Below are 26,446 nucleotides of genomic sequence, written 5' to 3' on the forward strand. Positions count from 1 at the left end.
TGGGCACTATGTAAACATGTATGCATTACACACGGGTGGTTGAAAAAAAAAAAAAAAAAAAAAAAGGAAACACCCCGTGGTGGGAACCTTCGCTTCGTTAATAAACAAAAGTTCTATGTTCCCTTTTTGTGTGCAAGGGAAGCGTTCCAGCAGCGTGTACATATATATGTAAACGTATATGTATATGTGTATACGTATATGTACGTATGTATGTAAACGCATATGTATATAGGCAGTGACCCCCCAGGGCGCGAGGTGCGTGGGTTCTGCGCTGCTCTCACGGCGTGCACGTCAAGTCGCTTCTCCGCTGCGCTGCGCGGGGGGGGTCATTTTCCGTCACACACTCAGCGCGCTGCAAAGCGGTTGCGGTTGCGGTTGCGGCTGCGGTTGCGATTGCGGTTGCGATTGCGGCTGCTTTGTTATTTTATTTGCTTATTTTACTTCTCACTTATTCACACGAAATGGAAAAAACTCAGCTCACGCTCCGGCACAACTTCCGCGCCTAAATATGCGAGTAAACAAACGCGCGTGCGAAGGTGTATCCGTGCCTTGGCGTGTTAATCACACAGTTCAGATGCTACAAATGAATGTACACATCTATGCACATGTATAAGTATAAGATGTATCGTTCGTTTTTTTTTTTTTTTTTTTTTTTTTTTGGCAAACTGTGGCACAGTTAATTCACTTGATGATTACGAAAAAAATAATGTATCTCTCAAAATATGCTTTTACTGCTCAATCTGCTCTTTCGAGTGGTTCAAAATGAGTAGGGGGGGTGGCATTATGGTGACTCACATGGGGGAATGCAAACTGTAAGTAACGTGTGCTCGTTCAGTCGTTTGCTAGGTTGGCATATGTAATATATGTATGCACTCTGTGAAGGTATTCACTGCGTAAGTATACGCATATGTCGTGTATGTACTTACGTACGTATGTACTTATGTATGTATGCACTTATGAATGTATTTATGTACTCATGCACTTAGCAATTATGTATGTTTTTTTTCCTTTTTCTTCGTGGGCCTTTTGTTTAGCAACTCTCAGAAATAAAATATATCCACTCAGCAATCCATGGTATAATAATATATCTGCCAAAGGGTCACACGCTAAAAGGTTTTATTTATTTATTTGTTTGTTTGTTTGTTTGTTTATTTATTTGTTTGTTTGTTTGTTTTATTTGTTTGTTTTGCATTGTTTTTTTGCACTGTTTTTTGCACTGTTTTTTGTTTGTTTTTTCCCTTCACCCGCGAATTGTAACTACGGCGTAGGTTGACTCATGTCTCACACACATAAATAAATGCTAGGTTGAAACAATCACTTGTTTACTTCTCACACAGGGGGCACCACTATGCTTAAGTACTGAGATTGTCATTTTGGCCTACGTATGTGTGGGTATGCGACGGGGGGGGAGAAGTCGTCTCTACGTGCGAGCGTACATACGTGCGTACATACATACGTGCGTACGTACATACACGCATACGCAGCTTGTGCAACACGGGGGCCACACACGGTTGGCGCCTTCACCCTCACAGCCGTTCGGTTCACTCCAGCTGGACACTGCGAGCTACAGCCTTACGACTTCCACACGACCACAAAAAATAAATCTCAAATGCAGACGCACACGTGAACTCTATATGTATGCGCTTTTTTTTTTTCTCACGAAATGATTTTCACGTTTAAAAAAAAAAAAAAAAATGATCGTTAATGTAAAAACATCCGTCACAACAACGCGTCGTCTGTTCATTCAAATATGCTGGTGTAAAAGGAACGCAAAATGTGTTTATTCTTCACACGCGCATGTGCGTACCCAAAGATGCTATTTTGTCTACACACAAGTGCTAATGCGGGCCACAAAATAAAAAAATTAAGTGGCAAACATATCAGCTTTAACGACCGCCAACTCCGAACGCGTTATTACGTGGGCTTTCTTTTAAAACCTCAATTCACACAAAAAAGGGGGTGGGTAAAAAAAAAAAAAAAAAAAAAGGGGGGTGGCTTTTTTCTTCTCCCTTTTCGCAGTGCAAACTTCGCGAAGAGAGCAAATAAAACGTGCAGTGCGCGTCGTAAACACGTACATTACATATGTGTATACAAACACATAGACGCGCACATAACAAAGAACTAAAGTAATCAATTCTTTGCTCTACACGTGGGCACGCACACTCACATGTGCATATAGACATGCACAGCAACTCGCTCGAACGTAAAAAAAGCAGTCACGAGATTGCTATGCAGGTATGCACATAATGTAAAAAAACTTTCTTCTGCACGCCTTGATAAGAAAAATGTACAAAAAAAAGGAAAAAAAAAAACTAATTTTTTTTTAATTAGCTATTTAAAAAAAAAAAAAAAATACAGATAGGTAGATAGGTAGGTAGATAGACTGGCTGATAGGTGGGTGGCTAGGGGGCGTACGCGTCTATATACATCATCATATGTCTCACTTGCGTAAGAATTAATAAGTACATAAGCGCATGGAGACGTACGGCATAGCCTTACTGAGCGTAATTGTAAACATACACAGAAGGTTGCCTAAACGATGAGATGCAGTTGGGGCATAAAAACATGTGACAACTCTGCACGTCACACATAAGTGACAATGGGCAAAAAAATTAATTATACTGATGGCGTTGCGTGGGGGTGTACTTCCTCACATATAGACACACGCGAGAGTACATATATCGATATGTAGGTGATACACCCCTGCGCAAACAGGTGTGGCGAGGCAAAAAATAACGTAAAATAAGTAAAATAATTACAATAATAATACAAACGTGGGAACAATAAGAATTATAATCATTATAATATAACAATTGCAGTTATAAAATAACAACGATGGGGGAGGAAAGAACGGTAGAGCTAAAGCTCGTCGGCGGGGGGAATATGGAAAACGAGGGAAATGAAAAAGGAATTGCTTTCCCTTTCTACATATAAAAACCCTCTCAGATTAACGATAAAAAAAAAAAAAAAAAAAAGAGAGGGGGTATTATATAATTAACTTGATTGATTAAAAATGGGTGACTTGTGCATGTACGTATAAATGATCGAAATACAAGATTGCAACGATTGCATTATAAGTACATGTTTGTTACATACATTATAAAATATAAACATATAATATATACAAATAAAAACACAAAAAAACAAAAGATTAAAAAAATGTTTCTGATTAATAAATTCTCTCAAACTTTTGCGTTTTCTTCGTTTTTCGTATATGCTACACTGTACGTTTATACGCTTATACATTTACGCGCATATACGAATATACGCATATACGCATTTATGCATATACGCATATACATATATACGTGAATGTATAAACGTATATTATACAATTTTGTACGTTCGCTAAATCCGTTTATCACAGGAAATGTACATATTACGTATGTATATATATATATATACATTCATATGTATAATTTTATCAGCAAATTATTGACATAAATGTTAACTTAAAAAAAAATTATACAATTAAAAATCTTTCTTAGCAAAAATGAAATTAGTAAATAGTCATATATAACAATAACATAGCAATTATTTTATTTTTTTTTTTTTTTCTGTTTGTACTTTTTTTAAACTAAGCTGTAGTAAAAAAAATAAATAAACAAATATGAATTTTTTGCTCTGAAAAAAAAAAAAAAGTTAACTGCATCTTTTTTTTTTTTTTTGTTCAGGCAAAATGATGAAATATTTTCATATGGACGGTCGTATTGCCGCGCGGGCGCCGCGAAATCGCCACGCTAACATTGCGTATATATCTATATATAATAATATATAATAATATATAATAATATATATATAATATATATGTATATATATGCATATATGCAGTACTGCGTACGTACAGCGCTCTTTATGTGCCAAAAAAATTCACGTTAGGGTAAATTTACTTTTTACATGAACGAACAAATGTTCACATATATGCTAAACGTTTGCGTACATATGTACATGTTTGCGTATATATACGTGACATACTGCGTACGTACATGGCGTACTATATATGGCGACTACTTTGCGCACAGCTAGCCTGTAAAAAAAACTTCCGCTTAAGTTCAAAAAACGATGTATAGGAATAGCAGCACAGTAATATGTAATGCGTATTTTTCACGCGAGCATATGCGCCAAATTGTACGATCCGCGTCCGTATAGTTAAAAAGTTTTTGCGTACGTTATGTAAGTTTCATAGGGGTAATAAAAAGCACGAACAGTTCATACCGCTTAACGACTCGCTCATTCAGTAGGCCATGGTGAAAAGTAACCAACCAACATGCATTACGCGCGTGAATCGTTCGTCACTTCATGCTTTCCGCAAATCAACAGCAGCGTATATCCTGATGTAGAACGCGAACTTTTATTTTTTTTGTGACCATTCGCTCGTTGGGCAAACCAAGACATTGTTCGCGCGCGCTTGGGCACGGCTACTCGCAGGCACCACTCGTGTTTATGTAGGTATGTATATGTATATATGATAGCGCATATGATAGTATATATGCCCCTAAATTGCTCTTATGTCGCATTTATGCCTATTTTGAGAAAGGGGGCAACCACAACTCGGAAGGGGCGCGCTGGATGGTTAACGGTGTTACGAAAAAGTATGATACATAAATGAATGCGCGAAAAGGCGATAAGCAATAAAGTAACATTACCTTTTGGCTGTTTTTTTTTTTTTTAATAAATTGGCTAGTTACAACTAAGTATAGCTGACTTGTTCAGGCAGTTTTTGCTCACTGCACAGTATGCATATGTACACTCATGCTGGAAAAGGGGGTCAATCATAGCCTTCCTGTGCGATGTGATCATGTGTAAAAATGAGAAGGAAGGGTTGGGTGGTTGGTACGAAGCGAGTATAGGCGAATGCTTTTTTCAAATACGACCACCGTGCGTCATAATTGAGTAAAGTTAAAAAAAATTTATAAAACGGCAGAGCAGTCGTAAGGGGCTCTCCGTGCTGTTGCGGTAAAACACGTACGTCGCTTTGCCAACCGCGAACAAGCGCTATAAAGAAGTACTTTTCCGCGTGTACATAGCAGCCTTTTTGGAGTGTCTTCCCTCATTAAGCGAAAAAGGCACAGCACGGGGGGGAAAATCGTTTGGGGGCACATTTATCCAAACACATTAACGGTTAGGAAGAAAAAAAAAGAAAGGAAGAATTTAAGCCAATGCATGAATAGCATACGGCGTAACAGTAGACATTAAGTGGGTTTAAAAAAAGGCGGTGCCCCAAGGTCACTCGCCAAGCTGGGTGAGCATATTCAGTGAGTTAAAAAGGCGCGCATAACGTTTTGTACACATATATATGTATATACATATATATGTACATTTACATATACATGTACATTTACGTATATATGTTTATACACCCATTAGCAAAAAATAACCCTCTGCTGGGGTGAAGCCGCGGGAGTGTTCACATAACATGCACCAAACATGTCTAAACGTGTGGGGGGGATGGCAATTCAAAAACCATTCGTGTGTCACTTTCGCAATTAAGAAAGCATTCGTTCATTTAGGGGGAGAAACTGATTTACAAGTTTGCACGAATTTGCTTCACACAGGTTTGCATCCGCTTGTCATCCGTGTGCCTGATTCGGTGCGCGTTTCTACATAATGCAGGTATGCGTGTAAATCCTTTCCTGTTCGCACAGTTTGTGCAGTTCGCGTGGGGCGCACGTAATTGGTCCAGTTGGCACAATTCGTGTACTTTCGCAGCGGACTCTTCCAGGCGTGCATTTAACGGATTTAATGCAGCAAGGGGGGGCAATATGTACACAGAGGTGTGCGTTTTCAAAAGTGTTATGTTCGCATGGGCGAGCGGCTATTTGGGATTTGCTGCGCGATTTGTAATGTGCAATTTGCAATTTCCAATTTCCAATTTGCATGCGCGATTTGCAATTTCCAATTTGCGACGTGCAATTTGCAGTGCGCGACTGAGCGGGCATTGCTGGGTAGTACTCTTTCTCAGAACTTTTCCCCCATTAGCAAATTGCCAAGAAAGGGGGGACTCTCGCGCAAGGCTCTATAAACGCACATGTGTGTTATGCGTGGATAATTGCGCACTTGTAGTGACACTACTCTTGTGTAATTCATAGCATATCGAATTGTCAAAAAGGATGAAAAAGCGGCAAATGCAAGTATCATTTATTTAAAAAAAAATGCCAAGTGCAAGGGGAAAAAAAAAAAAAAAAAAAAAAGTTACATAATATTACTGCCAAAACTGGGTTGAACATTTTTTTTTTTAGTGGTCAAAAGAAAGATATATTTTAAGACATAACAACGCAAGCGAAAAGAGCTTAATGGTTTGAGTAGGCCAAAGAAAGGGACCACATGTGAGCACAACAAATGCGTTGCTCTTTTATAAATGACGCATGTTTCTCACAAAGGGAGCGGTGAACAAACGAATGAGCAAACGAACGAACGAAGGAGCAAACGAACGAATGCACCCTTCGCAACTCATGCAATAGCAAATTTCGCAGGCCACATTTACACGCGACAACGGTTATATAAACGCACGTTTACACACGTAAAAATCCTGCGAACGGAATGACGCACATCGTTAAAATGGCATTATTCCTGCGTAACTCTTGTTATGCTTCGTTTCTTTTCTTTTCTCACTTTTTCTCATCTTTTCATTTCTTTTTTTTCATATTTTTCTCTTCTGTTTGGCGAAATGGATAGAGGTAGGCTGCCTAGGGGGAGAAAAGGAGCGCGAGCAAGTGAAGAGGCAACGAGCTGACGCACGCATGTGTGTACATGTACGCACATATGCGATTATGCACATGTGCAATACACCCATACTCAAATGAAGGGTGAGGCAGAGGAACCCACTCGCGTACGTCAACTAAGTGGTTTGAAAAAAAACCCAAACCAATAAGCATGCATTGATTGATCATTACAATATGGAAATGTTGACCGGAATTTTTTTTTATTTTTTTTTTTTCTTCACCTGTGTGTAATGATCATATTTAACATTCCTTCCTTGCGCTGCTTCGTTTTACAAAAAGGGGAACCAGGTGGGCCGCATACACATGCTTATATAAAAAAAGAAGGAGATTAAAAAATGACGCGTTAAGGAGTTATACTGTGCACCCCTCCCCCGTGGAAGTGAACCAATTGGTAGGTTTGCACGCACATACATTTGGCAGTTCAAATGGGGGGCGACAGCTCAAACGTGAAAAATGGAACGTACAAGCCGGAGTATAACGGTGCGTATCATTGATAAGTATGCAGACCTTCACACAGCTGCACACGTTAATGCGCACATTTCTGTAGAGGGTACCGTGTTAGCGCCAACCCGCTGTTCTATAAGAGCACAACACAGTGTATATGCCTGTCGTTGGAAGGGAACACTGCAAGTGGGAACGCACGTTTGGTTAAGCGGGTGTCCAAAATGAGGTACGCTTAACTGCAGTGATGAGCGGTGGGAAAAGCAAAGAGAAAGTGGAAAAAATAAAATAAAAACAGCGGAGGACACTACTCCGCATTAGGGCAATTTCCCTTTCACCGAAAATGTGCCAACAGCACAATGGCAAAAGGTGTATATACTCCTTTGTAGAACATTCTTATCATAAAAATTTAAGATGGACGGAATGATTTTTTTTTTTTTTCTCCCATGGTGCGTAGCTTCCACGCAGGCCATTAAAATGGTTTCCTCACCCAATCGCTCTGTCCTTCCAAAAGGTTAAAACGAGTGACAATAAAAAGGAGCGTGTGACGAATGATTCTTCTTCATTCAGCCATAAGCCTTTCGGGGTGTGTGCCACTAGGAGAGTATGCATCTTCTTATGCACCGCAAAACTGCGTAGCTCGGCTGCATAACTTTACGCGTGCGCACTGATGTGGTAATGTAATATTATGCCGTGGAAAAGGTGAGGAGGAAGAAATTTTTTCTTTTTTTTTTTTTTTTTTTTTCCAACATGATTGATATTATCTCGCCATTTTTACGCTAACTGGGTTGTTTTTTTTTTTTCGTCCCAACCTCCCCCCTCCAACGCTCTTAGCAAGGTGGTAAAGCGGGAATGACATGACCAATTTTTATCCTTTTCGCTTGTTCGACCCACTGCGGTTACAGTGACGACTGGGAAAGATGAACTTCTCATCAGCCCCTGTCGAAAATAAAAGTGATTTACTAAAGGGGAAGGGGGATGCAGAAACGTCCAGGGAGCTGCTAGAGGTAAAGCTGCCAAGTGTAGCAGTGGCCATGAATGGTCACTACGACGTTGCTCCGTCGATGCGTTTTTTCGTTCCTTTACATTTGTGTCATTTGGGGTTTCCCCTTGGGGGATGCTTTTCACGCGAGTTTTGTTTACACCTATTTGTGTAGCCCTACCCAATGTGCGTTTTTTTTTTTTTCCATTTCCCCCCCCCGCAGATGATCATGAACAACTGCGATGGGCCAAACTTCAAAGTGACGGTGAATGACAGCCGGGAGTTTTTTGGCGCCCTGGCATACGTGGACAAGTACAATTTATTTCTCACCGACTGCGAAGAGCGCTACACAGGTAGGGGCGCGATGCCTCCATTCGCACGTGAATGGGTCTGCATGTGGAGATAGAGGGAGAGAACGTTCGTCACAAAACAGACGCCGTTAAAACTGCGCTGTGTCTCCCATGTGCAAACATGTTAAATTTGTTCGTGCTGGACATCTGGGAATGATAGTCGCACTGATTGATGCGCCCCTTCCCCCCCTTTCGAAGGCAGCCAACCGTACACACGTAACTGCGGGGACATCCTAATTCCGTTTAAGATAATCAAGTTGGTGGAAATTAAAAAGGGTTACTTTGACAGCTGCTACGAGGAACTAAAAAACGCGCAGCAGAAGTAGCGCACGGGAAGCGCATAAGAAACGCATGGGAAGAGTTTTTTTTTTTTTTTTTTTTTTTTTTTTGTGCAAATGCTTATGAAACAAAATGAGTGAAGTCTATTTTTGCCTCTCCAATGATGGGGGCCAATTTGTGCTAAATTTTACCAATCATTTTTTTTTTTTTTTAAATTCCTCACATGTTAACTTTTCACGACTCTTCGTCATTTAAAATTTCTTCCTTCATAACCTGGAAAAAGGGGAAAAAATAGGCAAGCGGGGCGGGGGAGTTGTGCGAGAAAAGCTTTGGGCCCACTGGCGGAATACATTTTAAAATTACAATACACCACAGGTGTGGCAAAAAACCGCGCGTGCAACTTCCTCCCGCGTACCTCCAGCAGCTGAATGTAAATCTCGTAGTAGTCGTCTCCCTTCAGCATGTCCTTCACAAAGTAGCAGTTCACTTTTATGCGGATCTGCGGGGGGGAGGAACGGGAAAAGGTGAAGGCAAAGAAGAAAAAAGGAAGAAAAAAAATGAAAAAAAAATCTCCATCTCTTTCGCCTCTCTTTCGCCGCGGCGAGAGCCTACCTGCTCGAGGGCGCCCCGGATGACTCCGCACAGCAGGCTGCAATAATTCAGGGACGACAGAGATTTGGGGAGCTCCACAAAATCGCTTAGCGGGTTTCGATCAAAGGTTATGGAATACACATTCGTCTCTTTGTCTACGCAGGACACGTTCCCGCTTATGCCGAGGAACATCTTGAATGCCACCTGCATGGGGAGGGGGCCACGGAAAAGTGCGTGAGGGTGTGTAACGCTCATTTGGTGAGCGGTCTCTTCAAGTTAAGCGGTCACCCCCGCTTCGCCTTAACTGATTGCTGCCCCTCTGCATGGTCACCTTAGCTATGACCTCCACGGTCTCCTCGAAGTCCTCACAAAACGAAATGTCCGATTTTGCCAGGAACTCCTCGATCAGTCGTATGCCTATGTTGTTTCCCCTAAGGGGAGTAAAAAGGTGATAATGCAAAATGAGCGTTGCTCAACGATCGTTAGCTAACCCCTTTCCCACTGCAGGCAAACTGGCTGGACGCATTTGCGTTTATGCAGATGGTCGAGGTGACCCACTTACATTTTTTCCAACTGCTCATTAACTTCCTCCACCAGTTCGAGGTCCTTTAAGAGTTGACTCACAAGCGCGCCATACGTCAAGGAGAGCAGCTCTGAGTTCTACAAAAAGAGAGGTGAATTGTGTTGCCGACGTTTGGTGCAAATGGAAAGGTACAAACGACTGTCAGGTGTGTAGGGGTGTTCGTTCCCATTTTGGGGAGCCATTTCACCGAGGCGTATTCAGCCCCTCCCGTATGCAACTTCCCCAGGGGGGTGAAAAATGATCATAACGGAAAATCTTCCCTTTCGTGGAGACCTACCACTTTTTCTAGCTTGGCAAAGATGGCATCTCCTTGCTTTTGGTATTTATCTTTCGACATTTTGGAGAGGAACGCGGGAGGGCGGCTTAATTTTCGCGCCTACGTGTTGGTAATACCGCTTTGGTAACACCGCATAGGTTCTGTTCGGTTTGGTTTGCCTTTTGTTGCTTTTCCTTATTTTGCTTTTGCTTGCTTCCTTTTTTTTTTTTTTTTTTTTTAATAATTTTTTGCCAGCCCCGCCGCGCCCTCACGCCCCTGTTAACGGCGCTGCTGGGAATGAACAGAAAAATGTTCCCCCCTGCAAAGATAGCGCACGTGTGCTTTTGAAGTGTCCTCTCGAATTGCCTCCGGGCACGGCCGTGAGCACCACGGGGAGTCTCCAGCGGTCATTCTCACTGTGTGCGTTATGTCCTCTGCTGATGTTATTCCCCAGTTTGCCTCCCATTTTGCCGTCCCATTTTGCCGTTCCATGTGGGGCCTTTTCACCGAACCATTGTGGGAGCACCCTTCGGCGCTACCTGCGCTGAGTATAAAAGGGCCAACTAGGGCACTCCCTCCCTTGCGGATGTAACTGAGCTGTAACTGAGCTGCAACAGAGCTGTTCCTTCGTTACTCCTTTTTCCAAAGGGGCGGCAAACAGATGAAGAGAGGAAGAGAGGAAGCGTTCCTTTCGACCGGCACCAAAGTTGAGTTGCCGCAAATGGGTAAGGACAAACTGCCCAATGCGTCCATTTAGAGTCATACCCGATGCATGTACCGTTGGCAGCGTATAGGTTGGGTCCACCCCACCGAGGAAAAAAAAATATTACCCACAGTGGGTGAATCATCTAAATGTGTGCCCATTTTAACTTACAAAAAATTGTTCTTTTTTTTTTTTGTTTATCTTTACCGCTCGTTTTGCGAAACGCAAAGCGGAGTTGTTCGCCCCAGTTGCAAAAACACAAATTTGCGGCTAAAAAAAAAAGGAAAAAAAAGACCTGCATGGCATGCTACTTTAACGTGTGTTACTCATCGCTACACCCCTCCCGCGCGGCGTACTTTGGCAGAGTAAACAAAAGATAAAAAAAAAAAAAAAAAAATACAGCAGACGGAGGCGGCAAAGTGGCGACTGCAACTTCGCCGCAAAATAAAGTGAAATTTTTTTTTGACGTTCCTCCGTGGCAGCTGCGAAAAAATGGCAAACGTGGCGAAGCTGATCAGTCGGCAAAAGTGACCAATGACAGGTGACAGAAGTAAGCGGAAGCGGGACTGTTCTAACGTTGTAAAAGTGCCCTCCACCACGTTCGCTGAGTTGGGACGAAACAAAAAAAAAAAAAAAAAAAAAAAAAGTTAAGTCCAGTCAGGCGAAGCAGGCCGAGTGGACGGGACACCGCGCCGCAGCCACTGGGTGACATGAAAAAGCTAAAGGGAAACGATTTTTTTTTGCGCGAACATTTTTACGGGAAGAACGATCACGCGTTGTTCCATTTGGGGGAGGAGAGGGGCAGCTGAGCGATTTAGCAATACGAGCGGGGGCACATACATGTAAATATATATATGTAAATATATATATGTGTATGTATGCACACACGCTAAGGTCATCTTCTTTGTGTCTTCCCCCGTCCCGCTAAGAACCCCCTTTAGCAGCATTTCACACCGGGGAAGCTTTTGCTAACCACCTCGCTAAAGCGACAAAGCAGCAAGGGGGGAGGTGCATCCACTTTGCAGCTTCAGGACCGAGGGGCAATAGCGTTTGGGTGCAAAGGGGGTAGAGGTCCCAGAGTGGCACAAAAAGGGTGACAAAATGGGCGATCAGGAAAATTGGGATAAGAGGGAGGCAAACGAAGGCGTCCGCAGGGGGGGAGAAGTGAATAGCGGCAGTGATGAACTAGCCACTCGGGGTGACCTCGCCACACGGGGTGATCTCGCCACACGGGGAGACCTCGCGACGCGGGACGAAGCCTCCGCGGGAGACGCGAAGAAGAAGACCGCGTCTCAGTTCAGCATCCTGGAGCAGCTGTCCATGCTAAACAAAAAGAGAAAAAAGCTGTCAAGAGAGAAGGAAGGATGGGAGGTCATTTCAAACATTTCCAAGTATTCATCAGACCATAACAAAGAAACGGAAAAGAAAAAGATACTCATCTGTTTAGGGAACAACCATTTTGGGCAGCTAGGGTTCCAGGAGAACGTTAAAATTGGCATCGTGGACTTCTCCACGGTCCTCATTAGTAAGAGGTACCCCGCGAGTGAGAGGGGCCGCCGGGGGGGCCTCCAAACGGGTGGCGACGAAACGGGTGGTGATGAAACGATTGGCGGTGACGACGGTGGGGGGGAGACTGCCGGGGGTGAAGTTGCCGGGGGTGAAGTTGCCGGGGGTGAAGCTGCTGGCGGCGGAGCGGAGGGGACCCCGGAGAGGCGCAGAAGGTACAACAGCCTGGCCAGGGAATTGAAGCAGCGGAACAACCTCGCGAGGGAAATGAAGCGGAGGAACATCAACTCCTCCTTCTACAACAGCCAGTCGTATAACACCCTGAGGAGGAACGAAATATACAACGACATCCTGACGAGACTCCCGAACGATTTTAGCATCTCCACGATTAAGAAAATCAAAATTGATGAGCAAGTTGGGAAGAGCATGAGCAAAGGGGACGTGCACGACTTGCTAGGAAAGAGACGCACGGAGAGCGGCGGTGGAAGGAGGCGCAGGAGCGTCACTAGTGAGGAGGGGAAAGACAAAAATAAGCAAAATGGCAAGCGCGTTGTAAAGGAGGAGCCACATGGGAAGCTACTCCTACACAGGAGGAGAAGCAGCACCTGCAACAGGGCAGGCAACACCCGGGTGAACCCCAGCAGAGACACGAACTACCTCACGAGGAACAGGTACGAGGAAGGGGCAGTGGAGAAGAAGAAAAGGTTCTTTTCTGAAAATGAAAAGGACAAGGACTACCAGAGGAGGATCCGCCAGTATAGCGACTTTTTCAAAACGGGTGAGTACGTGGCGGGGGGAAGTGGCGGTCAAGCGGGGACCCCGCGCCAGGTGGCGGTGCGAAGCCAATTGGAAGTGCTAAAACGGGAGGAAGTGCTAAAACGGGGGGACGTCCCAAACCAGGCGGACGTCCCAAACCAGGTGAACACGAGCAACAGCCCCAACAGCAACAGCCACTTAGCCGATGGAGGGAACAAGCAGGGGGAGGACCACCTCTTCTTTAACCCAGAGATAATAAACTGCGGCAAGTACCACTCTGGGGTGGTTAGCAAAAATGGGTTTGTCTGTCTGTGGGGGCTGAACTGCTACGGACAGCTCGGTGTGAATCCGAACAAGTCAGTCCACACGTGTTATAGAAGGACCAAATTGAAAACGTTGAAAAGGGACCTCGAAGATGAGCACAATGCAGAGGAGGAGAAGAAGAAGAGGAAGAAAAAAAAAAAAAAAGACGCTGCTGCAAGGAGGACCATTTTCTCCCCTATTAAGAAAGAAAAAACGGTGCTCTCCCCCTACATACATAAATTAGTACCCTTAAAGCATTTTGGGCATAAGCATAAGGTGAAGGATATAAGCTTAGGGTCATTCCACACGTTACTACTCACATATGATGGGTTCGTCTTCACCTTCGGGTGCAACAAGAAGGCGCAGTTGGGGCTACCCAATGGGTACCACAGGAAGGTATCCCACACAAGCAGGCCGTTCCTACTGCCACTGGTGATTGTCGAACGAGGGATGCAGAAGAGCCACCCCCGCTACGGACGAACGAACACATTTTTCTTTTCATCCAAAACGACATATGCAAATATTGCACACCCAGTTATTTCCATCAACTGTGGGGCGTATAACAGCGCGGTGATAGATGCTAATAGGAAGCTGTGGATTTGGGGCTGGAACAAGTTCGGCCAGATAGACAATTCTTATGCGGTAGAGAAGATGAAGAAGAAGGAGCGGGAGGAAGAGGCGCATGTGTGCAAGACGTGCAGTGGGGGCAGAATTCACGTGGGCATGATGAACCTGAAAAGGATAAGCGAAATGGTGCAAAGGGGGGGAGAACACATAAAAAAAAAACTTACATCCAAGGAGAGGTTACACGTAAAAGGGGAAGACGGGCATAAGGACAAACGTGGGAGACACAAGAAAAGCAACAAACTTGTGAACGTCCCCAGAAATGTTAAGATAAAAGATAAGAGTGTCCTGCAAGTCAGTTTGGGGAAGTACCACAGCCTCTGCCTGACGGAGGACAAGTCCGTTTACATATGGGGCTACTTGAAGAGGAAGAAAGGAAAGAAGAAGGGAGGAGGGGCAGGCGGATCAGACGGAGAAGCAGAAGCGGAAGCAGGGGCATACGGAGACGGGGGAGGAAAAAAATGCTCCTACGTCCTGCCATGCTGCGGAGGCGGCGAGTACTACAGGAACATCACCCGAGTGACGAAGATAAGCTGCTTGAGCCACTTGTACATCTCCAGCATCGCCTCCTCCAGCACGCACACGGCATTCGTTGCGCCAATTACCTACATCGATGAGAGAAGCGTCGGCGAAAGAAGCACTGGTGAGCGGGGTGTCGACTCGCGGGGGGGACCCAGAAGCGCCATCTCTGCAGGAGGAGGGGAAAAAGTGGGAGACAAGTTCAGGTACAACATTCTTCTGAAAAATGAAGGCTCCCATTTATTGAAGTATTACTCTGAGCAGGTCATAACCAGGGGGGGAGACAACATCTTCTACGTCAAATACGCAGACCTCATTCTCTTGATTAGCGGACCACCCCGAGGAGGCGAAGGGGACGTTACCGCTCAGGGCATCCACCCGAGGGATAACGTCTATCTGATAAATAACTCCCTGCACGTTAGCAATGTGTACAGCCATGGGAGTAATTACTACCTGGATTTTGGCGGTCGGGGGGGGAGAGCGGCTGGCCAGGCGGAAGACTCACCCGGACGCGGCGGCTATGTAAGCGGTGTTAGCGGTGTAAGCGGTGCGTCCCCCGTCAGCGGAACCGACCGAGTGCGGAAAATCCTGCAGCCGCTCCTCCTCAGCAACAATAACAACCTGAACCGAGTGGACTTGCTGCAAATATTTCAAGTGGCCATGGGGAAAAACTTTGCCATCTTTTTAACCTCCTCCCCATCCATCAATCGCATTTTAAACAAAAAAAAAATTGATTACATAAACAATATATGCTCCTTAGACGTTTTACGAAACAAAATCCCCGAGAGGAATTTATTTATCATTGGAAAGTCCGACTTTCATCACATTATACTGCCGAGTAACTGCAAGCAGACGAGCATCCCAGTTTGCCTGCACAAGAACAAACTTATAAATGAGGTCCTCCTACGAAATAAAAAACATAATTTTTTAAACATATCCAGGAGGAAGAAGCACTCCGACCAGATTAGCTACCACAATAAGATGCTGAATTTGAAGCACCTTCATGGGAAGATTAAAAAAAGCGTCACCAACTGTAGCTTACTCTACAATGATGTGGACCAGCAGAGGTTTTCCCTCATCTTGGACGCCGCCGGTGCCAACAGGAGCTCGCTGGCGGCCTACAAGCTGAACTCTGCCAACTGTGGCACATCCAGCAGCAGGAACAGGAAGTCCATCTCCTACGTGCAGTCGTCCAGCGACCGGGTCAGCAGCAGCCACGGCCACAGCAACGGCCACAGCAATAGCAATAGCAACCGCAACAGCAGTAGCAACCGCAACATCTTCCACTTTAACTTGGGACAGCGGAGGGGCACGGCGGCGCGCGGCAAGTGCGCCTCCTCGGAGGACCGCTTTTCCGCCGCCCGCGAAGGGAGCAGCCGGGTTAGCAGCCACGTCAGCAGCGGCCGCGCAGAGAGCAACCAGGTTAGCAGCCACGTCAGCAGCGGCCGCGAAGAGAGCAACCCGGTTAGCAGTAGCCATGTCAGCAGCAGTCGCGAAGAGAGCAACCAGGTTAGCAGCCACGTCAGCAGCGGCCGCGAAGAGAGCAACCCGGTTAGCAGTAGCCATGTCAGCAGTAGCCACGTCAGCAGAAGCCGCGAAGAGAGTAACCACGAAGAGAGTAACCGCGAACAGAGCAACCAGGAGGGAGCCCCCGGAGGGGCACACAAAGAGGAGAGGGCAGGCGCCCCCCTCTCTGGCAAGGAACAGAAGGATAGCTTGTCCAGTTCCTCGAACGAGGGAGACCTGAAGAGGGAAGACAACCCGCAAAGCGGAGCCCATTTAGGGATGCCAAGTGAAGAACCCCATCTGTATGAAGAACCTGGGGAGTACTACCCCATTGGTAAAGCAAAACAGGTAAGCAGCGCGTGGGGCACACCGGGAGAGCAACTGGACCATTCGCAAAGCACACAAAATGATGGCAAGCATTTTTCATACAAGAGCAGCAGCAGGAGTAGTAGCAGCTGTAATAACTACCGGGCGAGTGGGCAAGCAGTGGAAAGGGATAACCAAGCAGTCATGGGTGCCTGTTCCATCGTGGGAGGGGCTAAAAAGGAGGAGATGTGCGGGGAGAACGCGAATGGGAAGGGTGACGGAGAGGAAAAGGGAAGAGAAGTTGGAGGGGAAAACGAAAAGAAAGACGGGCAGGAGAGTGGCCCCCCCGCGAAGGAAAGGCGCAAAAGCTCCACTTGCGTAAACAAAAAAAAACTCTTCAGAAATATGATACTGCAAGCTATAGACAAAATAAATGACAATTTTTTAAACCAGAAAAATGAGAGTGGCAGACTGGTTGATTGCGAACAAGTAAAATTAAAATTTAAAGTTTTTAAAAGGAGGAGGTCTTGCCTCTGGAATTATTTCACCTATCATCATACGAAGCGGAAGGGTCCCTTGGGATTTAACTTGTCGGAAAATATCGTCAACATAACGCTGCTGGATGTGGCCTGTGGGGATTACCACTCGCTGATTTTGTTGGAGGTGGACACCCTCACGTGAGGGTGCGTCGAGAGGGAAACGGGGGAGAATTAGCGAAAGGGGTGGCTGCACTTTCGGCTCCCCGTTGGGAAAACTTCCTCCCCAACGCAATCGCCGCGAGGGGATACTCCCCAGTGGAGTGATCCATGGGGGGAATGGGCGGTAAAAGCTTCCCCTTTTTTTTTGCCACGCGGTGGTACGGAATGTGGCCCAATTGGTCTTCTCCAAGGAATTCCAAATGGGGATAATTTTTTTTTTTTTTTTTTCGTAAGATATTTTTTCCCTTTAACCGCGTGGGGGGCGGCTATACAATTACGACGTTGTTAGCATGCGTATGCATACCCATGAATGTTCCGCGTTGCGTTTTGGAAGCTCGTATGCCTTCCTTCCACTTTGTGATTTTTTTTTTTTTTCCCTTAAGTGGCTATTTTTTCGGTTTTTTCGGATTTTCCGTTTTTCGCTTTTCCACGAGTGCCGCAATTGGAGCGATTTTTTTTTTATTTTTTTTTTTGCCTCATCGGGGCCTCCCAAAAGAAAGAAAAAAATAAATAATACCGCTTCGTACTTTTCCTTACAACCGACCAGTTTGGTACCATCACAAGTGAGAAGTTGTTTTCCCCATTTGTGTTTCTCCCATTTTTATTTTATTTTTTTTCCTCCATTTTTTGCGCCGTGTAACCCTCCAAGTTGACGTCCTTCCAATTTAACGCATCAGAAGAGTCAAACAGAGGGGCAGCACTGTTGTGGAGAAAGAGAAAAAAAAAAAAAAAAAATAAACGCCTAGCTGGGGAAACATGACAAGGACTTACGTATGTACGTAGTGCCGCCGTACATAGTAAGCATACTAACCGGGTAGGAAGTGAACCGAAGAGAAAGCAACAGAGGAGGCGAAGGAGCGACGTGGGCATGCCCCGCAAAAGTAAGTAAACACGGGTACAGTTAGCCCTGCGTCGCGGAAGGGAGAAGAAGAAGAGGAGAAGTGGCTTTGCCGCGCCACACCTGTGCATTTGTAAAAGGGTCATACATGCTACCCCTATCGCAGCGGGACGAACGATGAGCAAGCACAAATACGTTTTGGACGCGAACAGCGTCATCAAGTGCAAAGATTTATTGTTCACAAACTACGACTGCTACGTTACCGAAGGAGTTATAAAAGAAATAAAAGATGAAAACTCCAGGAGGAGACTTAACAACATGATGCCTCTGCTAACTGTTGCGCGGGCGGAAGAGAGGGATGTGAATTTTGTAAAATATTTTGCCAAAATGACTGGGGACTTCGACTCACTGAGTGAGGTAGATATAGACGTCATTGCGCTGACGTATATGCTGCACCGTATGCATGGAGATGTGTCCAAGCTGAATGCCGCTCCTATGGAAACCATTTATAAGTACGACCAAGTTGAGTTTGATTACGTGGGGAGGGGGGGAGCAGCCACAGGGGAGGAGGGAGCAGCAGTTGAAGAGGATGAAGCAGCAGTTGGAGAGGATGAAGCAGCAAATGGGGAGGAGGAAGCAGCTTCGGGGGAGGCCGATGAAACCACCGCGAGCAGCGCGCAGCCGGAAAAGGCGGACTCAGGGATGGACGATTTGAAGCGGGAGGATGGCGAATCCGCGGGGGGGGGCGGCATGCTCGACGGGGGAGAAAGCCCACACGAGAGTGACGCAGAGGAGGGAGGAAGTCCACACGAGGGTGATTCCGACGTCGAATCCGACTCGGATGGGAGCGCCCATGAAGACGGCTCACTCGATGCGCGACGACGCATCCGCGGGTGCGAAACGATCAAAGAGGAAGTCGTGCAGGTGGCGGAGGCGGCCGAGCAGGAGGAAGAAGAAGAGGGCGCCCAATGGATAAGCATAAATAATTACTACACGCAAAATGCAGACGTAAATATGAAAGAAAAATTCACCCCAAAAGTAGCATGTGTAACGACAGATTATGCCATGCAAAATGTTCTGTACCAAATAGGATTAAATGTAATCACCATGGATGGGTACAAAATAAATTCCATAAAATTGTGGGGACATATATGCACATCATGTTACACATTTATAAAAAAAAGTTCCCTTCTCTTCTGCTCCAAGTGTGGAAATAATAATTTGAGGAAAGTAAATGTCGTAGTGGATAATAAATTAAAAAAGCTAGTCGTGAAAATCCCCCAATTTAGGGTTAATACGAAAAACACCATTTATAGCATTCCCAAAAAAAAAAATTCTTCCAAAAAAAAATTCCAAGATAAGTTGCAAATATTTAGGGAAGATGAATTGCTCATCGGGGGGAGGAAACAATTTTTAACTCATCAGAAAAAGCTCTACGAATCGCAGAAGAGTAAGAAGGACCCCTTTAGTGGAGACAACCTCTATGACGACTGTGTGAACGACTGGACCTACCGGACGACTTTGAAAAATGGCAAAGTTGCCATTTTGACCAACCCGAAAATTGTCGTGGGCGGGAGGAAGAAGCGCGCCCACAGGAGGAAGAAGAAGTAGGGGGCTCAGCGGGGGAAAATAAAAAAAAAAAAAAAAAAAAAAAAAAGGGACCGGGCCCAAGTGATTTCTCACACGTATGTGCTCCGCGTGGGCGCCAACCCCCTGCGGTTAAACCATCCTAAGTGCGTCTTTCACGTAGGGTTTCTCATCCCAGTGTGTTGCACCCCTGGTTGGTCTTTCCCTTCATTTGGATTTACGAAACGGCGGGAGAGAAGGGTCACCTCTTATGCGCGCCCATCTTTGGGGTGAACCTTCCACCCGTCCCCATGTCGCTTTAAAGTGCCTTCCATTTGTTCGCACGTATGTGTACACAATTTGTCACTGCTACTGTTACTGCTACTGTTACTGCTATTGTTACTGTTTTTTTTTTTTTTTTTCTGATGCGCATTTTTGGTGCGTTTTTTTACCCTTTTTAAAAAACTCCAAACAGTTACAAAACGGCCAAATGATTTTGCACAAAGAGGGACCCCCGCGGGGTTGTGTAGGTACACCTCAGGGGGGGGAAATAAAATAAAAATACGGCAAATTAACGTAAAGTGAAATAAAATTCCAACAGGCTGCTGCTCTCTACAGATTGGCGAAACGCGTAGACACACGCGTTCATACCTGTGTGAGCCGCACCCCGTAAGCTTCCATCAACGCGCAAATATATTATGTGATTCCATCAACTCGCAAAAATATGCTGCGCCTCCACCGATCGGTCACCTAAGAGGATGAAGAAGAAGGAAAGAACAAGTCTGCCAAAATAGCGGAAAAAAGGGAAATACTTCACACGCGCTATCTCAAAGGGAAAAAAAAAAACACAACCTCATTTCACCCTTTTTTTTTTAAAACACATCGTACACTTTGCATGCACCAAAATGAGTCGAGTTAACTTTTTTGCCCTGCCCCTCATCTGCTTCTTGCTGCACGGATTAGCGGCCCTTGCCAAAATTGCTATAGAAAACCCCCCCTTTGTGTTTGGCAACTCTGGCGAAGGTAAGGGGAAGGAAGCAAATACACACGTAAATGGGGAAGCGCCGCATAACTGAAGCAACGCATATGCTTTAACATTTCACAGCATTGTATGTCCAACACGGCATGTAGACAAAACAACATCACATAGGGTTTCCATTTCTAACCCTATCAATACACTTTTTTTTTTTTTTTTTTTTTTTTTCCCTTTTAGACAAGCTGAAAAGAGCCTTTCTTAACGTCGACACCCCATGGGACAACGATGATGTGCTGTCCAAGCCGCCATACTCACTTTACGTAACTCTGGAAAATTTCCCGAACCCCTTTATTCACGCCTCCCTGTGCAATCGAAATGGGTTGAACTATTCCTACGTGTGCGACCCGAACAAAATCCTGTCTCGGAGCACGGCGGACAAGCTCGAAGGTGCGTTAAGAAGGAAAGCGGTGCCGCTCACATATCATGTCACTTTTATGTCGACTCGTCTGCGCGTTTGACACTATCGTGGCTGCCTATACTATTGCCACCGCTGCAAATTCCTTTTCAAACCATTCCAACTCTCCCCCCCCATGGCCGCAGAAATTTTGAGCTACCAAAGACGCAATTCCAGCCACCACTGCGCAGACAGAGGAGAAGTCCCTTACGTGTAAATCCCGCGCACCCCCCAGTTGTGTCCGCGCGTGTGCTGTGAATTTTGCTTTCACCAATTTGGAGGCAAACCTGGCAGACAAATGCGCAGCATACGAACGTGTTAACATGGGAAAAATAAGAAGAATTCGAAAAATGCGAAAAATGCGAGGGCCACGTCGGATGATTTACCAGCGCACCTTCTCCACCCCCCCTCCTTCTGAACCACAGATTAGGCGTTGCGCTGATTGAGCGCCTGCCCTATGGAGTCAGCGCCGAGACATTCTCTTCCCAAATACTGGAACATTGGAAATTGGGAAACCGAAATTGTAATGACGGAATTTTGCTCCTCTTTGTGAAGGACGACGCAACTTTTGTGTTGAAGTGGAGGAAAGGTGATCAGCGACTGGGAGAGGGTGCACCCCTGTCCCCTTTAGAGAAGGTGCACGGTGCATACACAATTGCAGTACTCACGCGAATGCACGAACAGCTGCTCATGTACCCACGTTTGCATGCACGCTCTCTCCACCGCTGACGCGATGAAATTAGGCGCCCAGTCGATCATCAACTTCAGAACTGCCACCGCCATGAACAAGTCCTTCAACATGTACATACGAAGGTACTCCCTGGAGTATTCCATTTTGAGAGGTAAAACGTGGGGAGTCATCCCCCCTCGAAAGATTGTGCCAGGAGATTTACTCTTCTATGAAGCTGCAAAAATGTGGGGCTCGTCCAATTTGCTCTCTGTTCATGTGTGCGCATTAAGGCGGGGTACACGTTGTGTGGCAGACCCTGTTTTGCTTCTTCATCAGTCTATTTCTACTTTTTTTTTTTTTTTTTTTTTTCTTCCATAGCGGTGACGCTAACCTCACAGGTAGGAACGTCCTCACCACGTATTGAAGTGCGCCCAAAAGGTGCATTATTTAGTTATACATTCATGCCTTTTTTTTTTTTGTTTTTCCCCCTCCTTCCACTTCATCAAGTACCTGACGGAGGAAATAATCCCGCCGACTCAAACGGCTCAGATGTAACCCGAATGAGAGGCCCAAATGGAAAGCATAAACAACTGGGAGGTTGCATTAAATGGGAAAATGGATCTGACATGCAATCTCCCCCTTTGCATTTTACCTTTACAGCGTTGTAGCTCTTACGATTGGGATTGTAGTGGGTCTGGGCTACCTCGCGTGCATCCTAATAGGTGCTCACCAACATATGCAGACGCGGGAAAGCAGGCGTGCACACGAGCGTACGCATGTGTGAATACCCTCCAACGTTCATTCGGTGGGAAGCATTCTTTCGCCGTAACAATCTTAGCACAGACCATATCACGTTGGCATTTTCCTGGCTTATTTTCAGTTTTCTCCGACGCGCAAAAAGGGAACATATAATATGAAGGGGGCCTTTACCTTGAGAGGGACTAAAGTGCACCTTCTTTTTGTAACCGGTGTGTGCGCATGCACTTACGTGGCTCCAATTGTAAATTTCGCCTTCTTGTTTATTTTTTCTCTTTTTTTGCGAAGGTTAAAAAAGATGAAAAAAAAAAAAATGAGGAACCACCTTTTTTCTCCCCAAACGTGCGGCGTTTGCTTGTTTTGTGTTTGCGCGTACCAATTGGATGTCCTATTTAGCGTAACCGTTCTGTCTTTTTGCCCTTTTAATTGTTTTTTTTTTGTTTTTTTGGTTTAACTCTTTTACATAATTGAGATTTTTCTCGAGGGCGGAAAAGACAAAGCGCCAATCGGGGGATTTCACCTCTGGGTGAATAATTTTGTTGGACGACTGATGGGGTTAAGTTGGCGTGATGCAGGTTCGCTTAGTTCATTTCGCGCGACAGCATTTTTTCTCTTTGTTCTTTCACGCCGTATTTTCCCCCTTTATGCCAAATTTTCTTTTTACCACCATCCCCGTGCGCTTCGCCTTTTCATCCTCCCCTCTGTTGGTAGCTTACGGAGGGATCACTAAAGCAGAAAAACAACACTCAAATGTGGCATTTCTGACTTTTGCTTGTTATCACATTTTGTCCCCCCTGCGTCTATAAAGCGCTCATTTTTGCATGCACAAAAATGTGCAAACAGATGTGCAAAATAATGTGAAAAAACAGGCACAAAAATGGGCACACAAAAGTGTACGTAAAAATGGCATCCGCGTGTGCATATGTTTTAACGTCAGACATTTTAAAAACGTGAAAAAATGTATGAATAGGCAAGAAAAAAAAAAAAAAAAAAACGCGTATACACGAGTGTAGCTACTCGCAGCATAGCTCCCCACTCGGTTAGCGTTATTTTATCATGCCTCGTTATGTTTTGTTTCGTTTCACTTCGCTTCGTTCGCTTTCCGCCTGTGTCCGCATTTTTCGCACTTCCACTGGGACCCACTTGGCGAGTGTGCACTTGTACGCATAAAGGCGGCAAAACAGCTAAGCAGCAAAGCGGTAAAGCAGCAAAGCAGCAAAACGGCAAAACGGCAAAGCAGCAGAAGGCATAAGCAACATACGCAAAACGGAACGAACAAAAGACACGGAATGTCTGCCAGTACGACATACGAGACGTGAGCGCGCGAGTAGGTAAATTCTTACTTATGCGAAAGTATTGCTGACTCAAACGTTATAGCTTGCTCGAAGTTGCATTTTGGCTGTATACATGTACGTGTACTTTCGCAACAGATATGTATGAACGTTCATATTTTTTTTTTAAAAAGCGCAAAATGTATGAACAAGCCATTTAAAAAAAAAAAAAAAAAAAAAACAGGAAAAGAGGGAAAAATAGCGAAAAAAAACGAAAAAAAAAAAAAGGCAAAAACGAGCAAAAATGAGCAAACAGGAAAGAAACATCGCCCATGTTGACGTCCACTTTTATGTGCATATTCCCCCCTACTGACGGAAATAACTCGCCCAATTAATTAACCAATTCGCATTTAGTAGGGCACATTTTCTGCTTCCGCATTCCCCTCTTTTAAGCACCCGCAAGCATTTCCAACTGATGCTCATTCGAAAAGGCGCCCTTTAAGTATTTTAAGTGCATCGATAAATACGCACACAGATATGTGCACAAAAATACGTGCACAAATATACACGAAAATACGTACTTTTCCTTTTTTGAAAACCGCCGCGAGGATACACCCCCTCGAGACGCGTCAAAGACAAGTGCGTTTGGCGGTGGCGCCAACCTGTAGCTGCTTAGGGCGTCCCCGTTGTTGTAGAGCAAGTGAACGTGGGCAGAGCCACAGCTGGGCGGGTGCACATATATATATTTAAATATACGCTTATATACACACGATTGTACATCCCTGCGCAAGGTGGACTACCGAGCGAACAACGCCAACGTCGATCCCCACAGAGAAAAGCATCGCGCAGTAATTATGAATTTACCCCACGATATCATCCCGTCGAACGCGAACGAGAATTTGATCCCCAGAAATGTGGACGCGAAGAACAGGTACAAGCGACCACCGTTTTCCGGCATGGACATCAGTAGCCACTTGAGCATTCTTCCCTTCCCACAGTACAACGCTAATTTCCTTTTCACGAACGACACCAAATTGAAAATGTATAAAAACAAAGTGTTTGGCATCCCAATTGATATCACCGACTTGAGGGAGAAGTCCAAACATTTTAACAACACCATTGGGGGTAGCGACAACGGGAGGAGAAACTTAACCTATCAAATGGTTGCCAAGAATGATGTACAAGAAAAGGCAAAACACATTTACCAACCAGCCATACCGAAAACTGCGTTTGCCTTGCAGCTCTTGAAGAGAAATATGAAGGGCACATGCGGAATGTACCTAGAGAAGTGCAAGCGAGTGATTATTTTTGATTTGGATGATACGCTCATTCCGACCAACTGGATCAGATCCTTTTTACTCACCAGGTGTGCAGTTAGCTATAAGCAGGGCATCAAAGAATTGAAGAAGGAAATTCAGTTAAATAAAAAATGCAACTTTGAGTCAGTTGCTTGCTCCGTAATACATTTGGCCATGTCCTTGTCGCACACCGTATTCATCGTGACCAATGCGCGTAGCGACAAGTGGATCGAGACAGTCAGGTGGCTTTTCCCGCGCTTTTCGAAGCTGCTTCTGTACTGCCAAATTCCAATCATACGCACGGACCAGCAGATGGAGCCCTCCCCCCTCAACGTGCATGAGTATTTTCGCTTCTGGATGAGCGCCAAGGTGTGTGCGCGTGTGCCATACGCTGCTATGCAGATGTGCCTTCCCCGCGAGGGTGCCTAGACTCCAACCTTCGCACGTTCTCCCCTTAATGTGCTCCCCCCCCTTCCCCCACGCACCGCAGAAAAAAAAGTTTGATGACATTCTTAAGCAGCACTGCACCCTCTACCGCCCCTACATCTCGAACAAAATTGATTTCATTTCCCTGGGCGACACCGACTTTGAGGAAGTGGCGACTTATGTGAGGCTGCAATATGTGAGAGCCCGCCCCGCAGTTGGGGGTGGGCGCCCACCAGTGCATAGCAGAGTGCCAATGTGCTAGTGTGTGTGCCGATATACCAGTGTGTGTGCCGATATACCAATGTGTTCACCGATGCGAATACATACACCATCGCACGCACATGGCCCCGCCGCTACCCCCTTGCAGGAGTTACAACTGGCCAACACGGGACTAATCAACAGAGCCTTCAACGTGAAGGTGCAGGCGGGCCTGTCCCTGGAGGACTTCACAGGGGTGAGAAAAGGGGAAAGGCGGCCACGCGTTTGCAAAGTAGCCGACGTGTGCGCACTGTATGGCAGTGTATGCACAATTAGGCGATGTGTGCGCACGAGCATGGCAGCGTATGCGTACGTAGGTACCCGCTGATGGCGCTTCTCCGCGCTTGCTATGTATGTCCCTTTCTTTGCTCACCTCCGTACCCATCCGTGAACCTCCGCAGCAACTGAAGCTCATCCAAGTGGCCTTGTCCATAATCGCCAAGGGGTCCTACGCGTACAAATATTTGGCTCTGTCCGGATCAGTTCAAATTAAAATGTAAGTGGGGGAATGGAGGTGCAGGGAGGTGGGAGCGATGTGACCACGAGAGTGGTTCACCCGTTAGGCCACCCGGCCATTTAGAACTCTCCAATATATACATTTTTTTTCATACTTTTTTTTCGAGCAGGTTCTCATAGACGGGGAGATTCGCAGCTCTCTCTCTCTCTCTCCTTATCTCTTTTTTTTTTTTTTTTGGTAACTTGATGACTATTTTGATCCCCTTTTTTCATGCCAAATTAGGGTCATCAAATTCGAATTAACCATTTTTAAGCATTTAATTTGCCCAGTTTGAAGCGCGAGCCAACTGAA

General features: G+C 45.5%; 6 protein-coding genes across 6 annotated transcripts; 5 read left to right on the top strand and 1 right to left on the bottom strand.

The window, feature by feature from the left end:
* Window positions 1-7,705: 7,705 nt before the first annotated feature.
* On the top strand, window positions 7,706-8,821 carry PVX_090010 (hypothetical protein, conserved; the record flags this gene model as incomplete). The annotated part of the gene is made up of 3 exons (XM_001615044.1): window positions 7,706-8,170; window positions 8,369-8,498; window positions 8,694-8,821. Exons 1-3 carry the CDS (start codon window positions 8,084-8,086, stop codon window positions 8,819-8,821), a joined length of 345 nt encoding a protein of 114 aa, XP_001615094.1. The 5' UTR covers window positions 7,706-8,083.
* PVX_090015 (trafficking protein particle complex subunit 3, putative) lies at window positions 8,718-10,424 on the bottom strand. Its single transcript, XM_001615045.1, has 7 exons — window positions 10,226-10,424; window positions 9,928-10,025; window positions 9,697-9,796; window positions 9,387-9,569; window positions 9,190-9,273; window positions 8,966-9,047; window positions 8,718-8,797 (listed from the first exon to the last, which is right to left on the bottom strand). Exons 1-6 carry the CDS (start codon window positions 10,283-10,285, stop codon window positions 9,009-9,011), a joined length of 564 nt encoding a protein of 187 aa, XP_001615095.1. The 5' UTR covers window positions 10,286-10,424; the 3' UTR covers window positions 8,718-8,797; window positions 8,966-9,008.
* A 1,584-nt stretch (window positions 10,425-12,008) lies between these two features.
* PVX_090020 (hypothetical protein, conserved) lies at window positions 12,009-17,108 on the top strand (the record flags this gene model as incomplete). The annotated part of the gene is made up of 1 exon (XM_001615046.1): window positions 12,009-17,108. One exon carries the CDS (start codon window positions 12,009-12,011, stop codon window positions 17,106-17,108), a length of 5,100 nt encoding a protein of 1,699 aa, XP_001615096.1.
* A 1,032-nt stretch (window positions 17,109-18,140) lies between these two features.
* PVX_090025 (hypothetical protein, conserved) lies at window positions 18,141-19,574 on the top strand (the record flags this gene model as incomplete). The annotated part of the gene is made up of 1 exon (XM_001615047.1): window positions 18,141-19,574. The coding sequence occupies one exon, from the start codon at window positions 18,141-18,143 to the stop codon at window positions 19,572-19,574; it is 1,434 nt and encodes a 477-aa protein (XP_001615097.1).
* A 679-nt stretch (window positions 19,575-20,253) lies between these two features.
* Window positions 20,254-22,930, top strand: PVX_090030 (hypothetical protein, conserved). Its single transcript, XM_001615048.1, has 9 exons — window positions 20,254-20,552; window positions 20,743-20,952; window positions 21,106-21,172; window positions 21,385-21,548; window positions 21,703-21,801; window positions 22,008-22,027; window positions 22,137-22,180; window positions 22,290-22,351; window positions 22,510-22,930. The coding sequence occupies exons 1-9, from the start codon at window positions 20,435-20,437 to the stop codon at window positions 22,539-22,541; spliced, it is 816 nt and encodes a 271-aa protein (XP_001615098.1). The 5' UTR covers window positions 20,254-20,434; the 3' UTR covers window positions 22,542-22,930.
* Window positions 22,931-23,993: 1,063 nt separating this feature from the next.
* Window positions 23,994-26,138, top strand: PVX_090035 (hypothetical protein, conserved; the record flags this gene model as incomplete). Its single annotated transcript, XM_001615049.1, has 4 exons — window positions 23,994-25,323; window positions 25,445-25,561; window positions 25,748-25,834; window positions 26,040-26,138. The coding sequence occupies exons 1-4, from the start codon at window positions 24,511-24,513 to the stop codon at window positions 26,136-26,138; spliced, it is 1,116 nt and encodes a 371-aa protein (XP_001615099.1). The 5' UTR covers window positions 23,994-24,510.
* Window positions 26,139-26,446: the final 308 nt, after the last annotated feature.

The sequence above is a fragment of the Plasmodium vivax genome, chromosome 5 (genome assembly GCF_000002415.2).
Source record: "Plasmodium vivax chromosome 5, whole genome shotgun sequence".
Lineage (NCBI taxonomy): Eukaryota > Apicomplexa > Aconoidasida > Haemosporida > Plasmodiidae > Plasmodium > Plasmodium vivax.